General features: G+C 42.1%; 1 protein-coding gene across 18 annotated transcripts in view; it reads left to right on the forward strand.

Moving 5' to 3' along the window:
• DST (dystonin) overlaps positions 1–17415 on the forward strand; it is a 397214-nt gene that overhangs the window by 180016 nt on the left and 199783 nt on the right. For 17 of the 18 annotated variants that reach the window (XM_073000291.2, XM_073000297.2, XM_073000283.2 and 14 more), the window contains 12 exons: positions 4964–5057; positions 7282–7436; positions 9454–9916; positions 10007–10135; positions 10363–10440; positions 10535–10696; positions 10781–10885; positions 12539–12634; positions 13603–13728; positions 16278–16430; positions 16678–16832; positions 17019–17145. In XM_073000291.2, coding sequence (XP_072856392.2) covers positions 4964–5057; positions 7282–7436; positions 9454–9916; positions 10007–10135; positions 10363–10440; positions 10535–10696; positions 10781–10885; positions 12539–12634; positions 13603–13728; positions 16278–16430; positions 16678–16832; positions 17019–17145 — 1843 coding nt within the window. Of the gene's footprint in view, positions 1–4596; positions 4836–4963; positions 5058–7281; positions 7437–9453; positions 9917–10006; positions 10136–10362; positions 10441–10534; positions 10697–10780; positions 10886–12538; positions 12635–13602; positions 13729–16277; positions 16431–16677; positions 16833–17018; positions 17146–17415 lie in introns of those variants that run through there. The other variant, XM_020781810.3, reaches the window with a different exon arrangement.

Consider the following 17415-nt stretch of genomic DNA (forward strand, 5'->3'; position numbering starts at 1 on the left):
AGCCTGGCAGAAGTCTATGCAGAGATGCCAGTGGAGCTGTTGAAAGATTTCGCTGAGTTTAAAAAACTGGTGTTTGCCAGACATGGGATAAATGCGGAACAGCTGAGGCAAAGATTCAGGTCACTCACCAAAAAACCAGAGCAGACTTTTACCCAAGTGGGGGCCCAACTGGTGAGGCTGCTAGAGAAATGGCTGTCTCAGGAGGGGACAGAGACCTTCCAGCAGCTCAAAGACCTGATAGCGCTGGAACAGTTTTATTCAGTCCTGCATGGGGAACTGAAGTTCCAGGTGAGGGAGAGGAAACCGAAATCTGTGACAGAGGCGGCAGAGATTGCAGATTTTATTTACCAAATAAGAAAGCCCTTAGGTGCTGAGGGGAAATCTGTAGGTAAACCCAAAGAAACCTACAGCAAGTACTCTCAGGGACCAGGGAAAAACCAGCAAGGGGGAGGGGCCCATGTTGAAGGGAAGCCTTCAGACATGAAACCACAAAGACCTCAGATTTTGGAGGGAAAACCAAAACCAGATGAGAAAGACTCAAAATACAGCAGAAAATGTTATTTCTGTCAAGGAAAGGGCCATCTAATCTCAGAGTGTGAGAAATTAAAGCAGCTAAAGGGAAATTTGCCTCATGATTTGAGTGGAACCAAGCCAAAAGCTGTGTTCTGTGTCCAGACAGAGCAAAGCTCCTTGCCACTGAGGGAGCCTGTTGCCATGGCTACTCAATCTGGAACAGTTACATCTGCTGATCAGGCTGGGGAAAATGGTCCTCTTGTGGAGGTCAAGCGCTGCTTACTAGTGAGAACAGATTCACAATTGTTTGAGACCGCAGGGGTGGACGTAGGAATACTTGACCATCAGTATAGGGGGCTAAGGGATACTTGTTCCCAGGTGACCCTGTGCCATCCAGACATTATTCCTAGGGAGTATGTAATCCCAAATGAGAGCTTGAAGGTGGCAGGGATTGAGGGGCAGGTGATCTCACTGCCAGTAGCTGAGGTACCTGTGAGCTTTCAAGGCTGGAGGGGAGTTTGGCGGCTAGCGATTTCATCGACTCTGCCAGCAGCCGTGCTCGTGGGAAATGACCTGGCTGAACATGTGAAACGGGTGCTAGTGATTACACGCTCACAAGCTACCACGGGGACAGTTCAGGGGGGTACTGAAGGGCCCGAGGTGGAAGCAGATGAGGGTAGTTCCGAAGCTGTGGTGGAAACCTTAACCACAGACAGCAAATTTGGCCAAGAGCAAAAGGCGGACGCCACTCTCCAAAAGTGTTTTGAACAGGTGACAGACACCCAGTTAACACCTGAAACCCCAGCGAGATTTCGTGAGAAAAAGGGAATTTTATATAGAGAGACCCTGATGGATATCTCCAAAGGGGGAGATGGGATCAGAAGTCAGCTAGTGGTACCTGAAAAGTATCGCCCCATGATCTTACAAAGGGGGCACTCTTACATGTTTGCTGCGCACTTAGGGGTGAACAAAACCCAGCAGAGAATCACACAAAATTTTTACTGGCCTGAAATAGGGAAGCAGATCAAGGAGTTCTGTAAACAATGTGATGTGTGTCAGAGGCAGGGGAATAACCGTGACAGGACCAAAGCGAAGTTGTGCCCTTTGCCTGTGATTGACACCCCGTTCAAATGTATAGGAGTGGATATTGTGGGACCTTTGCCCAAGGCCACAAAGAGGGGGAACCGGTTCATTCTCACCATTGTGGACCATGCCACGAGGTACCCCGAAGCCATTCCCTTGACTAACATTGAAACTAACACAGTGGCAGATGCCTTGGTGGGGTATATGTCCAGGATGGGATTTGCCTCAGAAATAATCACAGATTGGGCACATCGTTTACATCAAAGCTCATGAAACGGTTATGGCAAATCTGTGGAATTAAACACAAGGAAACCACTGCCTATCACCCCGAAAGTAATGGGTTAACGGAGAAGTTCAATGGGACTCTGATGCGCATGATTAGGGCTTACTTGGCAGAGAATCCAAACAATTGGGACCAGCAGCTGCAATCCCTTTTGTTTGCTTACCGATCAGTGCCCCAAGCCAGTACCGGGTTCAGTTCGTTTGAACTTTTGTTTGGGAGAAGGGTGAAAGGTCCACTAGATTTAATCAAACAAAATTGGGAACAGATCACCCAGGATGACCCACAAGATGTTGTGACATATATAGACTCTTTAATGAATGACCTAAAGAGAAACCTAGAGCTAGCAGCAGAGAACCTGCAAGCTCAGAAGGTGAGACAGAAAACCTGGTATGACCAGAAAGCCAGGGAGAGGCACTTTAACCCAGGGGAGGAAGTGCTTTGGCTTAGGCCCTGCAAAGAGAACAAACTGCAGCTCAAATGGGCAGGACCATATAGGGTCATTTCCAAGATGTCGGACCTGAACTACCTTATAGAGCAGGCGGAACACCAAGCAAGGAGGGTGGTACATGTGAATGCCCTGAAACCCTACTACAGAGGGGAACAGAGGGTTTTATTTGCAATAAAAGCAGCTGAGAGTGAGGAAGCTGAATTACCCTTCTGGGAGGGTAGAGGGGAAGTAAAATACAACCCAGATGAGGTAAAGATCAGTCCTGCACTCACCCAAGACCAGCAGCAAGAACTAAAAGTGCTGCTCACCAAATATCAAAAGGTGTTTTCAAATAAGCCGGGGATAGTGAAGGGAGTGATGCATCGGATCCATACAGAGGATGCAACCCCACAAGCAGTATCCCCATACCGAGTGACGGGACCCTATAGGGACAAGGTGCGGAAGGAGCTGGACGAGATGCTTAGGGAGAATATAATTGTCCCCTCTTCTAGTCCTTGGTCCTCTCCGATAGTCCTGGTAGACAAGCCTGATGGGAGCATTAGGTTTTGTGTAGATTACCGGAAATTAAACCGCGTAACCACTCCCGATGCCTACCCAATGCCCAGGCTAGACAACCTGATTGAAACCATAGGGGGTTGTTGGTTCATTTCATCATTGGACCTAGTAAAGGGATACTGGCAATTAAGGATTGATCCCAGGGATCAGGAAAAGACCGCATTTTGCAGCCCTTTTAGTCTCTATGAGTTTAGAGTCCTAAGTTTTGGTCTCAGAAATGCACCAGCCACATTCCAAAGACTGATGGACCAGACCTTAGCAGGGCTCAGTGACTTTACTGTGGCCTACATTGACGATATAGGGATCTTCAGCAATACCTGGGAAGATCACCTGAAACACCTGGAGATAGTGCTGCAGAGGTTAAGTGCAGCAGGGCTAACGGTAAAGGCAAGCAAGTGTCAGCTGGGTAGCCCAGAAATAAAATACTTGGGTCACATAGTAGGGGGAGGAGTGATCAAACCCCTGGAGGCCAAAATAGAAGCCGTTCGTGATTGGCCCAGACCCAACACCAAGAAAAAAGTCAAATCATTTCTTGGGTTGGTGGGCTACTACAGAAAGTTCATCCCGAGGTTTAGCGAGGTGGCGACTCCGCTGACCGATCTGACGCGGAAGAAGACTGATGACCGCATCCCGTGGACCAGCGACTGTGAGGAAGCGTTCCGGAGGTTGAAGGAGGCGCTCATCAATTATCCAGTGCTGCGTGCTCCAGACTTCGACCGGGAGTTCATCATCTACACCGATGCGTCTAACAGCGGGGTAGGAGCAGTTCTTTGCCAGGAGGATGAGAATGGTGACCAGCATCCAGTGTCCTACCTGAGTAGGAAACTCCAGAAAGGTGAGAGACATTTGGCAACCGTGGAAAAGGAGTGCCTGGCCATAGTATACCTATTCATTCTGAAGGAAATCAACCCTGAGTGCTCACTGGAAGGACAGATCCTAAAGCTGAGGCTCCAATACTTTGGCCATCTCATGAGAAGAAAAAACTCCCTGGAAAAGACCCTGATGTTGGGAAAGTGTGACGGCAAGAGGAGAAGGCGACGACAGAGGACAAGATGGTTGGACAAGGAATCTACCAACATGAATTTGACCAAACCCCAGGCGGCACTGGAAGACAGGAGGGCCTGTTGTGCTCTGGTCCATGGGGTCACCAAGAATCGGACATGACTTAACGACTAAACAACAACAATAAATTTTTACCATGGGAGCCAAATGAACCATATGGAAGCACCAGATGCTATAGTGTTGCTGGAATTAAATAGATATCTAGACAGGAGACTGCTGAGACCCCGGTGTAAAAGCAGCTAATGAGTAGAATGCAATTTTTTACTCCAGAAAATACACTGTTATATCAGATACACTTTTGTTGACGCCACTTTAATTTTTTTAATTAAAAGTTTTCAGAGTTGTAAAAGAACAGCCCACTCCCCACTCCTCCTTGGATCACTGAGATCACTGAGATTGGATGAGACTTACATAAAGTATTTGGCACTTCTCATTCCTAGTGAACGCCCTAGTCATCCTGATTAGTCCATACTTGTGTACAGTCAATTCAAGCTAAAGAAGCCAAGCCCAGATTGGCATATATAGCTGAAGGCAAAGCCTCTGAAGAAGAATCAGAGTACTTTTTTTTTGCAGATTCTGAACATGCATGCTGAGACCTATTTAAGGATGCAAAATCTGAGCTGCCCTTAGAACTATAAAGACCTTTGAAGCTGTATGTTTTTGCAAGCAATTTGCCTTTTCAATGTTTTAAATGGACAAGGGAACAATTATTGGCTAGAACAAAATGAACGCTAACAGTTATGGCTACCACAGCAGCGACTCTCTGTTCAGCAACAGCACTAGCACCCGGACCAGCATTGATTCCAATGAAAACTTCCTGTCCGTTAACTGTGGTCCGACCTTAGTTAATTCTTGTATAAGTTTTGGAAATGGTCCCGTGGAAGGAGCCAGGTAAGCATTGGCATTAAGTTGCAGGATGTGATATCATTTTTATTTGGTAATAGAATGAAGACAGTCATGTTATTTGAAGGTCAAAAACAGAAAGAAACAAACATGACTTTGGTTGCATTTTCTTTTAGGTTAGAAATGCTGCAACAGATTGCAAACAGAGTGCAGCGAGACAGCCTGAGCTGTGAAGACAAACTAATACTTGCTCGAAATTCTGTGCAATCAGTAAGTGTATTTGATTAGATGGGTTCTTTCATTTTTTTTCCTTATTGCAAATCCGGGTATATCATTGGTTAAAGGAATGGAGGTAGCCCTGCAAAATCTTGGGTCAGCTCTTTGCATAGACACTAAGCAGATGTCTAAGAACAATCCGTTGGTCTCAGATCTTTGTGTGTAAGACAAGAATTATTACAGTGCCTGTCAGAAATGTTGCAAAATCAAGAAGAATACTTCTGTTTGTGAAAAAAAATTCTGGGATATCTTAGAAATATATGCAGTGTATTTTGATGAATGTAAAATGGAATGAGAGAGCAGAAACTCATGTTAATTAGTAGCTGATTGAACAGATATGCTCATGTCTTGTTGCCTAAAAACTGAGTGAAATGGAAATCATATAAGCATCCTCTCAACTCCAGCAGGCTGTTGGTCATGTAACTGATCTCACAACCAATGTCACAGTAAGCACACAATAAGGAATCTTCTGGCGTGAGGAAGGCAATTTTGTGATTTCTCTTCCACTTTGTAGTTAGGGTACAAGATATTTGCCATTGGTTTCAAACTACCTCATTGAGTTTTTCAGCATCTTTCTTTGTCAGTAACACAGGAAATTCATTTCAATTGAAGCACTGGAACAATGACAGGAGTCCTTCTGTAGTGTGATGGAAATTGTTCAAAATGTGTTCACGGCATTGTTTTTGAAACAAAGAACATATGCCCATAAGATTTCCACCACCCTTTCAAATTTTTGTCCATCCTTAACCTGTGAGTTCTGAGACGGGAGAGAATTCTCAGGAAGATGACATCTTTCGTACAGGATGGGTATATACAAAATGACTAAATGTGTGTTTATGTTTACAAGTGGTGTCATCCAAGTTAAGGCCTTGGAATTTTAGAGTATTTTTAAAATATATTCAGGATAAAATCTTAAGACTGGCTAATTTACTTTTCTGTTGGAAACTCCCTCACAATAGTCTTCAAACCTGTTGTGGCTTAGCTGCCATCTTATGGTTAAAGGGAGCTGTGCCAAGATAGCCTGGAAAGTTGTCAGCAAGCTTTCTTTTTATGGTTTCCCTCAAGCCTCCAAACCTGCAGAAATTACTTTTGGGAGATGAATAAAATCTGCTTTCAGCTGTCATTGTGAAACAAATAATTGTTTCAGTTACACTTTTAATTAGAGCTAGAGTCACCAGCAAACAGAAGGTCTGGCGGACCTGTCACAATAAACAGAGTCCAGCAATGTAATAAATTATAGAACGTAAACACCATGGTTTTCAAAAGCCAGGATCCAGATTGTTGTTATAGGTTTTCCAGGCTGTTTGGCTGTGTTCTGTAACATGGCCAAACAGCCCGGAAAACCTACAACCATAGTTTTACTCTTGCAGGGCACATGCTGGGAAAACCCTTATACCTTTTCTATCTATTTCAGGAACAATCATCTTAATAAAAACCTTTAAACAGCCCATTCCACACCATATTCATATAGATGGCTGTAGCTGTTCAGACTTCAGAATATTTCTAGTAGAAAAATATTGGAACATTTGAAACAGGGGGCCGCCTTATAGATAGACAACAGACATCACTTTCTTGTGAATGTGCTCTGTCTTCATCCTTTGTAGGATTCCAGCAAACACTCTTATGAAGCTTTAAATGCTAACAAATTGTATTACAGCACAAATGTCTGTGGATGCTGCCCCATTCAACGACTCTCTGGTGGAGATACATTAAAGTGTCCACAATGGTTGTACACAATAATACATAATTTTTGTGGGATGATACAAGACCCCTTCTTATTTTTGTGCAACAGATGTATGCAGTCACCACTCTTGAAATTCGTAGAACTATTCCCTTTATTTCTAGTGCCTGACCTGGAAACATACTGTCTTACTGAAAAAAGAAGAAGCTGAACTAGTCAATGGAACATTTTAGCTTGGTCTCTTATATATAGTATATATATTTTTAAAATTGATTGCATATATCTCTGATGCAGAATCTAAATGAATAGAACACTATTTAAGGTGCAGTCCTAGGTAAAGTTATCTCAAAGTGTTTATTTCCCATCCTCTCAATTGGGTTTCTCTCTGAACTCACAGAGAAGCACCATACAACAATTCTGAATATAAAAGGAATGTTTGTACATTTCAAAATATGAAGATAGTTGTACAAAATAAAGTAGCATAGGAAAAGTTTATTTTCCAGCAAAATGCACAGCTGAATAAATCTTTTTGTGTAGGATGCAAAGCGATTAGAATCAGGTCTGCAGTTTCAAAATGAAGCAGAGATTGCGGGTTATCTACTTGAATGTGAGAATTTACTGCGCCAGCAAGTCATGGATGCCCAGATTCTCATTGATGGAAAATATTATCAAGCAGACCAGCTGGTCCAGAGGTACATGTGGTTATGTTGTTATTTAGGAATACAACACTCAGGGATACATTCTTGTCAATGAATGTGTAAAGACATAATAAAGTTACCTGTTGGGTGTATCTGCCGTTTTTTAAAGATTACACTAACTTCAAAATGATGCCTATGTATGTATAACATTTCATATGCTCTAATGTAGCTTGATTTGTCTTGATTAGGAAGATAGATTTTAATCTGAGGGAGGGAGGGAGTGGTCTCAGATGTTTATGCAATATTACATATAGAACACTGATTCTTTGCAACATGCAGTGTTGTGTGATCAGTGCATTAGCATGATTTACTGTTCAGAATCAATGTTTTTAGCCTTCTGTCTATTAAGCTGGCGTATTGAGGTATTGCTAGTTATTTGTTTTTTTATTTTATTTTTGTAAAGTATAAGATAGTACAGTGGTGCCTCACACAACAATGTTAATTGGTTCCAAAAAAATCAACGTTGTGTGAAACATCGTTCTGTGAAACACCATTTCACATAGGAATGCATTGAAAACCGGTTAATCCATTCCAATTGGAACGGATTGCCATCGTTCAGTGAAAATCCCCATAGGAAACATCGTTGAGTGAAACAATGTTTCCTATATTGGAATGTATTGAAGCCGACTCAATACATTTCAATGCCTTTGCGAAGTCCTTTTTCGCTCCTGTAAAAGTGTCTTACAATGTTTGGACGCTGTTTTAAATGATTGCAATGGTTAGTCCACCTCCTGAAACCTATGCAAACTGATTTTGGTGTTGTTCTGACACTTCGTTAATTTATGATGATTTTTTGTTTTTTCTCCATAGGAAACCATTGGACGGTCTGTCTAATGGTTTCCAATGGAAAAAAGAAAAAATCATCATAAATTAAGGAAGTGTCAGAACAACACCAAAATCAGTTTGCGTAGGTTTCAGGAGGTGGACTAACCATTGCAATCATTTAAAAGAGCGTCCAAACATTGTAAGACACTTTTACAGGAGCGAAAAGGGAGATCGTTGTGTGAAAATCCCCCATAGGAAACATTGCTGTGTGAGGCAGCAAATTTAACAGAAAAAGGCATCGTTGTGTGAATTCATCGTTGTGTGAGGCACTCGTTGTGCGAGGCACCACTGTATTGATATGAACACTTTACTGCTACTAGGTAGAAAAAAGTTTAGAATGCAGAACACATTTTTCAAAAATGTATCTCATTGACATTGATATGACGTAGGCCAGTTCATAGAGTTGTGTTTGTCTTGCCTACTTCCCAAAGATGCATTCACATGACTTACAAAAACTGCACTTTGTGCAGAGACAGCAACTGAGGTGCAGTCCTAGGTATTCATGTTATTATAATGGATTCACTAGTTCATAACATGATTTTAGACATCACTGCTGGGAAGTGGATGGTATACCTGTGTTGAATCTGGTTGATAAGAGACATTCTCTTTGTAAATGAATCCTTAGGGATAGTAAAGAGGCATAAGAGAAAGATGAATCCGAGGCAATTAGAAGACAGAAGTCGGAGTAAAAGGCAGCAGTCATATCATGTGTGCAAAACTTGAGAATAAGTTCCTTTGAAAATAGTGGGGCTTAGTTCTGAGTAGATATGTACTGGATTGTGCTCTAAATGTGGTATAATAGTGAGGAATTACTTTGTTTCTTACATTTTGTTTTTTAAGGGTACATTTCGTTGTATGTGTATATACTTACAATGACAATAAATTATTATTATTATTATTATTATTATTATTATTATTATTATTATTATTATTATTATTATTATTATTATTATTATTATTATTAAGGGCATGGGTGAATTTTGATCTTCTTTCCATTTTTTGAGTCACTAGTCTTTTGTTTTTACTTAAGTCCTTTTTATTATAATGTATATCCTAGCTGCCACTCCATTGTAGAACACTTAAGAGGTGTGTATGTGTGTGTCTGTTTTTATTTACACAGAGACAGACAGACACACAGAGTTGTTCTCATTTTAGTAATAAATATTTTTCCACATTTTAAAAACAGGGTTGCAAAACTTCGAGATGAGCTTATGGCCTTAAGAGCAGATTGTTCCTCTATCTACAGCAAGGGAAGGACACTGACGACAGAACAGACCAAGATGATGATATCAGGAATAACACAAAGCTTAAACTCAGGATTTGCACCAAACCTAAGCCCTAGTTTAAACTCTGGACTGAACCAGGGCTTATCACCCTCCTTGACTTCATCCAGTTTAACATCAGGTTTATCATCAGGTCTTTCTTCAAGACTGACTCCAGCCATCACCCCTGCATACACACCAGGTTTTCCACCACGGTTAATTCAAAGTTATGTAACTGGAGTTGACACTGGTACACTTCAGACACTCAAACTGATGCAGGTCCGAAAACCCTTGATGAAATCAGCATTTATTGATCAGAATTTGACGGAGGAGGAAGTCAATATGAAATTTGTTCAGGACCTCTTAAGATGGGTTGATGAAATGCAGGTAAACATCTTTCCATTTACGGTTTTTAGCCTAATCATTTTTCTTGACAGGTTTGGGGTTCAGATTTAATTTTAAGTTTCTGCCTACAAGGTACAACTTGATCGAGTTGAATGGGGTTCGGATTTGCCAAGTGTTGAAAGCCATGTGGAAAATCACAAGAATGTTCACAAAGCAATTGAAGAATTTGAGTCAAGCCTTAAAGAAGCAAAAGTCAGCGAGGTACAGCTTTTTTTAAAGTACCTTGTGGTTACATATTATTATGCATGTGTTTTGAAATGAATTACTCATCGGATAATAACTGGTTTCATAATTGTCCTTGGATTACAGGAACATTCTTCATTGTGATCATTACTCAAATATAATGAAATATATCACCCCTATTTTAACTGTTACATGCCTGATTTTTAAACTAATTTCTCTCTTTCAACTGAATGTGTTCTGTACAGATCCAGATGACTGCTCCCCTTAAACTCAGCTATGCAGAAAAATTGCACAAACTGGAAAGCCAATATGCTAAACTCTTGGTAAGATCATTGCCTGGAGGTCCAGCTTTTAGTTGTGTGACGTCTTGATTGTGAAAGGTTTAAAGTTATTTTTTTCTTTTATTGACATTTAAAGAATACATCAAGAAATCAGGAAAGACACCTTGATACCCTTCACAATTTTGTATCACGTGCTACCAGGGAACTTATTTGGTTGAATGAGAAAGAGGAGGAGGAGGTTGCATATGACTGGAGTGAAAGAAACACAAATATAGCAAGGAAAAAGGAATACCATGCAGTAAGCATTGTTAATATATATTTAAAACTTTTAAATGTATTTTTTTCTGATATGCTTCTAAACTAACATCTTTTTATTGGAAAGGAACTGATGAGAGAATTGGATCAGAAGGAAGAAGTTATTAAATCAGTCCAAGAAATAGCAGAACAGCTGCTCTTCGAAAACCACCCTGCAAGATTAACTATTGAGGTAAGTTTTGTGTGACTCAATAACAGCAACATACATGATTTGACAGTCTTTCAAGACTTTCTTTTTAGGATATTGAGAGCATGTAGACTTAAGTCTATGGTTCTCTTCTCTTGCCCCATGAGATACGTTCAGAAGATGCTCAATAAGAATTGGCATACTGTGTATATTTGGGCTGTGCTCAAATGTGTGATATGTGTGCTGCACTTTAGCGATTCCTGTCCATTTGGCCCCCACTGTTTACCGTATACAAACTTGCCATACTCATCTGCATATATATCTTTCAGCTTAACATAACATGAATCTGCTGAAGTGTCCACAAAAGCTGATACCATGGCATATTTTTTAACTGTTTAAGGCCCAACAGGTTGCTAATACCACAAAACAAATAGGTCCTGCAACAAATGTTGTGGTGTGAACTCTTCCTCTCCAGAGTGCCAGCCAATCAGCCCTGCTCCCATTTAGGAAACTTCAATCGATTCCTCTCCCTCACTGCCTTTGCCTGTTTTCCATTGTTGTTTAATGCTTGGAGGCGTGCAAGATTGGACTCCAGTACCTCAGTTCCCAGAAATATTACAGCAACACTGGCAATTGCGTCCTGTGACAGGACAGTAGTTTTGATGTGTTTGTCTAAAGGGATTTTCAGGGAGTTTCCACTTGTAAAGGTTTCAATACAGTGCTTCCTTTTAAGGGTGTGAAGTTCAGCCACATGTTCTTACTCATAAACTTCAGATATTGTTTGGACATTAGGTTTATCTTGGATGGGGATCAAGTAGTATATTGTAGGTAATCTGCTTTACTTTAAAAATGTATGCTGGCTGCCACAGGTGTGCTCAGACTTCCCTATTAGATAATGAGGTTGTTGGTTCTGCAGCTGTATGAAAGATCAACCTTACAATATTTTGATTTAAAATTGGTAAAAGCTGTTTAAGATTGATGTTGCCAAAGGCTAGGTAGATGCTTTCTGTTTCTTGTGGATTCATTCCAGTATCTGAATGGTATTTTGTAAATTTCATTGATACTCTTACCAAGGGCAGGGCATTCATTGGGCAAAATCTCATGTTAGTTCCAAGAAAGGTAGATATGTTAAAATGAGTAGGACCACTTTCTGTTAACCAGTTCCCGCTGATAACAGTGAGTCACTCCATTTGGAACTAATTATGGATTTAGCCCATTAAATTCAGTAGGAGATGGTTTGGTCTCTGAATGGGATTTTGAATTTACAGTGTTGAGAGCAGCCTCTGCTGGCCAAAAATATTACAGTGTTAACACAGCAGGAATACAACAAATGTGGTTTTTGAATCACACCTGATTTGACAAATCACTTCTTAATAATCAGTTGTTATTGAGAAATAAATTTCACTTCTGTCTTGCAAGAGGCATGCTATCACTTTTGAAGGTGAATTGCCATACATTAAGAAATCTCTGTAGGCATTATCTCTTGCACACCAATATGCAACAAATAATGCCATCAGATGCTTCTGTACAGCAGAAATCTGGCCATTATGTCATTTTCTTCCATTGCAATGAGGCAAAGGCATTTTGGTTGGCAAACCAAGGAGATCTGAGTGGAGGTAACATTTGTTTTCTTTTTTTCTGTTTTCATTGTGGTTTTATAACTAAATGTGACTCCTTTCCTTTGTCTGCATCCTTAAGGCTTATCGAGCTGCAATGCAAACACAGTGGAGCTGGATTTTACAGCTTTGCCAATGTGTTGAACAGCATCTAAGAGAAAACATTGCATATTTTGAGGTATGTATCACAAATTTAAGTACAGTGGACCCTTGACTTACAGACGGCTTGACTTACAGACTTTTTGAGTTACAGACTTCTCTGGCCGCAAAATTTAGGTTTGACTTACAGCCTGAGAATTGACTTACAGACCAGAAAAAAACCAAAATGGAACAAAAACGGCCTGTTACGGGATTAATGGGTTTTCAATGCACTGTAGGTCAATGGAGACTTGACCTACAGACTTTTTGACTTGAGAACCGCCTTCCAATACAGATTAAGCTCTCAAGTCAAGACCCCACTGTATAGAAAACCACATATTTCCATTTCAGTGTCATAAATGAGAGAAAGGGTTTGTCAGCATTCCTTAGTGTTGGCAGATAGTGCTATAGAAACTGAAACAGACCATAGTGATCAAAACTCGCAGGATTTGTTGTCTGTAGTGCTGTGGTTGACTAGAAGAAGTGCAGTTGTGATGAAAAAATAATGTTTATGTCCAGTTCACTATTGTGTTTCTTAGTGTATGAGTTCAAATTCTTTTTTCTCTCCTTCTCTCCAGTATATTTATGAGGTTTAGATGGACCAGTGCACTAGGTTCCTTTTCCCACTGAAATTACATTTTTGTGAAAACAGTCCATGGCCATTTTCATTTTAAATATTGACTCCACATACATCTTGCCCCTAGTTCTGCTCAAACCAGAGAAAGCCATGCTGCCTTTCATATGTATTGTCATTTTATTTTGACAATTGAGAATGAATGGACTGTATTTCTGCATGACTTACAGAACTCCACAGTGATGAAATTTCTGACCCTTTCACCTGTGAGTTCATTTAAGACCTCTGATGCAGAAGTCTAGAAGTCTTACTCCACACTCTGAATCTAGCTGCCCTGAACTTCAAAAGTATTGTACTGGCTGCTCATAAGGACAGGGTCTGTGATGGTGTTTTGCTTCTTTGTTTTAAAAACAGAATTATGCTTTTCATTCTAGTTTTTCAATGATGCCAAAGAGGCTGCAGAATACTTGAAGAATTTAAGAGATGCTGTACATCGAAAATACAGTTGTGATCGATCCAGCAGTATTCATAAACTGGAAGACCTGATCCAAGAGTCCATGGTATGGGCTTAAAACATCTTAAATCAGATTTAATTCCCCCATGCATATTCCATTTGAGTCACTGTGCCCTTTATAAACAAAATACAAAGAACAGAGAGTAACCCTATCTGTAGTAATACAGTGGTGCCTCGCTTAACGGGTGCCCCGTTTAACGACGAATCCACATACCGATGCCTCTTTTGCGATCGCTTTTGCGATCGCATTGCGATGTTGCTTATGGGGAAAAATCGCTTTGCGATTTTCCCCCATAGCCCATTTTTCCCCAGCTGACTGGCTCTCACCGCTCAGCTGGGGGAAATTGCCGGTGGTGTCTTCGGAAGGACCACCGGGGAGCCCTCCCCGGCGGTCCTTCTGAAGCCACCACCGGCATTTTCCCCCAGCTGAGCGGCGGCGGCGGATTCCCCTTCAGAAGCTCCTGCCACTCAGCTGGGCGGGAGCCTCAGCTGGGAGGAGGGCCGCCGGGAACACCTGGGCCTTGCCTTGCCTCCCGGCTTTCCCCGAGCCACGCCTGACCCCTGTCTCCGTTGACGCCGCTGGGACACGGGGGTGAGGGGTGGCTCGGGGAAAGCCGGGAGGCAGGGCAAGGCCCGGGTGTTCCCCGCGGCCCTCCTCCCAACCCCTCACCCGGCCGGCCAGTCAGCCGGCCGAAAAAGCAGGCGTGTGTTCGGAAGGAGGAGCCTTCCTCCACCCTCCTGCCCGATCGCCGGCCAGTCAGCCGGCTGAAAAAGCAGGCGTGTGCTTGGGAGGGGGCGGGGGAAGCTTCCCACCCCCTCCTGCCCGATCGCCGGCCGGTCAGCCGGCTGAAAAAGCAGGCGTGCACTCGGGAGGGGGTGGGGGAAGCTTCCCACCCCCTCCTGCCCGATCGCCGGCCTGTCAGCTGGCTGAAAAAGCTGGCGTGCGCTCGGGAGGAGGGGGTGGGAGCCTTCCGGCCCCCTCCTGCCCGATAGCCCGCCGGTCAGCCGGCTGAAAAAGCTGGATGCGCTCGGGAGGAGGGAGGAGGAGCCTTCCTCCACCCTCCTGCCTGATCGCAAGCCAGTCAGCAGGCTGAAAAAGCAGGCGTGCACTCGGGAGGAGGGAGGAGGAGCCTTCCTCCACCCTCCTGGCCAAGCGCCGGCCGGTCAGCTGGCCGAAAAAGCCGGTGTGCGCTCAGGAGGAGGGCGGGGGAGCCTTCCCCCGCCCTCCTGCCCCAGCGCCGGCCCCATTTTCGGCCAGCTGATCGGTGGTTTCAAAATGGCCGCTCGCGTGATTTCCTCGGTTACCGAGGGTGCGAAAATGGCGGCCGGATGGGGAAACATCACATAACGGTGAGTTTTGGAGCCATAGGAATGCATTAAACTAAGTTTAATGCATTTCTATGGCATTTTCAGTTCTGTATAGCGATGTTTCCCCATAGCGATGGTTAATCCGGAACGGATTAACCTCGCTATGTGGGGCACCACTGTATTTTGTTGTTTAGTCCTTAAGTCGTGTCCTACTCTTCGTGACCCCATGGACTAGAGCACGCCAGGCCCTCCTCTCTTTCACTGCCTCCCGGAGTTGGGTCAAATTCATGTTCATACCTAATATCCAAGGGAATTATTTTCAAATAATGCTATTATTTTCATAATATAGATTACAAACTAAAGAATAAAAAAACTCACCTTAAATCGAGGTAGTGAAACAGAAAGATAAAATCTTTGGCTTGAGCTTTGTACTCTGTCATTAGAGTCTTATATTCAGTCACAGGCCTCAGTCCAGTTGTTCGTCCCAACTACAGTAGATCCATTAAATCAGTAGGAATGTGTTTAGTCAACATGTCTTTAAGTTCTATTAATTCAACATTTCTGTTCTGTGGGGAACTTGCAGTTGGATATAGTCCATAATACCTCATTAATTTTGTTAGTTTCTGCCCATTTCCACCACTGAGTCAGTCTAAAGGTAATAAATAATTCAAACTTCTGACTGCCAGTAGATTTTGAAGCAGCTTCTAGTAGGCTGTCATTTAGATCTTTTTCAATGAAAAAAGATATAGGTCTATCAATGGACACAGTCCACTAGACATGCAGTCACTGATGATCATATGGAACATTGTGTCCTCTTCTAGGAGTTAGATAATGCTAATAATGTATACGTAGTGTTAAATCTTGTAGAATTAGTAAATCACGTCCTTTCAAAGAAGAAAATGTGTAATCCCTTGCATCTTGAAATTTCCCCACCACAGTTTAAATATGTCTAGAAAGTGGTGCCCAGTACTGAGGCTCTACTCCACTTAGTTCTTATTTTTGAAAAAGGAAGACATGTGGCTGGCCCCAGTTATTTCTTTGTTGTTCAAGTAGATCACAATCTGCATTCTTCAAGAAATATTGATATTTCTACTAACTAACAATAAACATTAATTATTTGATTTAATTAGCCTCTGGGCAGTTTTTCCCCGTGTCAATAATATGCCTTGTACGACAACACAAAGAGGCTACTGAAAAAAGAAAAATACACTTGAACCTGTTTTTAATTTTTTTTCTTTTTTCCTTTCTTTCCTTCCTTCCTCCATTCCTTCCTTAAATGGGATTCAGGAAGAAAAAGAACAGCTCCTACAGTATAAGAGCACAGTGGCAGGCCTTGTGGGAAGAGCCAAGACAATAGTTCAGCTGAAGCCAAGGAACCCTGATAATCCACTCAAGACATCCATTCCGATTAAAGCCATCTGTGACTACAGACAAATTGAGGTTGGAACCTTTGGCTTCTTCAAATTGGTTGTGGGCATGAGAATATAGTTGAGGCTGCCTTAATGATACAGTCCTGGAAATCCCTTCCATAGTAAACAGCGCTTCCCCTTGTCTTGGGGGTTGGGTCACTGCTCCATTTTCTCCCCATCACTGTTTCAGTGGCAGTGCTTTCAAAAGTGCTTTGTAAGAATGCAGTAGGAATGTTTGGCTCATTCATTTTCTTGGTCCTCTGTTGAAAAAAACCTAGATAACCATTTACAAAGATGATGAATGTGTCCTGGCGAGCAACTCCCATCGTGCAAAATGGAAAGTGATTAGTCCGAGTGGTAATGAGGCCATGGTACCCTCTGTGTGTTTTACTGTCCCTCCACCCAACAAAGAAGCAATAGACACAGCAAACAGGTTTGTGTTGGCATAGCGCATACACAAAACATAGAAGTCCTTGTTGGTTTTATTTGCCTTTAAGGAACATTTCTTTGAAATCTGTTTATATGGGCAATTGATAACAGACAATCATTTGATTCTGTCTTACACTTCAATTAATTTTGTTCCTGTCATTTTTCCCCTCCCCTACTTTGTGCATTTTAGAATTGAGCAGCAGTATCAGAATGTCCTTGCTCTGTGGCATGAATCACATATTAACATGAAGAGTGTGGTCTCCTGGCACTACTTGACAAATGAAATTGAAACAGTTCGAGCTAGTAATGTTGCTTCGGTAGGTTTCATTGCCAATCTGCCTGGTCAATGATTGTGTGATTCAGACTAGCATATCTGTGGTAGCTAAAGTTGATTGCAGCCATGCCAGTTGGTGACCAGTTCATTTTTCAACACTCAATATTCCATTATAATATAGAAACAGCTTTCTGGTTATACCTGCATTCTGTTGTACTGCTGGGATAGGTGAAGATTGAGGGCAGCTCCATGTTTTGCATAGTGTTTATGATTCTTTTAGGTTAGCACTACACTGGTGTTTCCTTTAGTAAAA

Source organism: Pogona vitticeps, chromosome 1, assembly GCF_051106095.1.
Source record: "Pogona vitticeps strain Pit_001003342236 chromosome 1, PviZW2.1, whole genome shotgun sequence".
Lineage (NCBI taxonomy): Eukaryota > Metazoa > Chordata > Lepidosauria > Squamata > Agamidae > Pogona > Pogona vitticeps.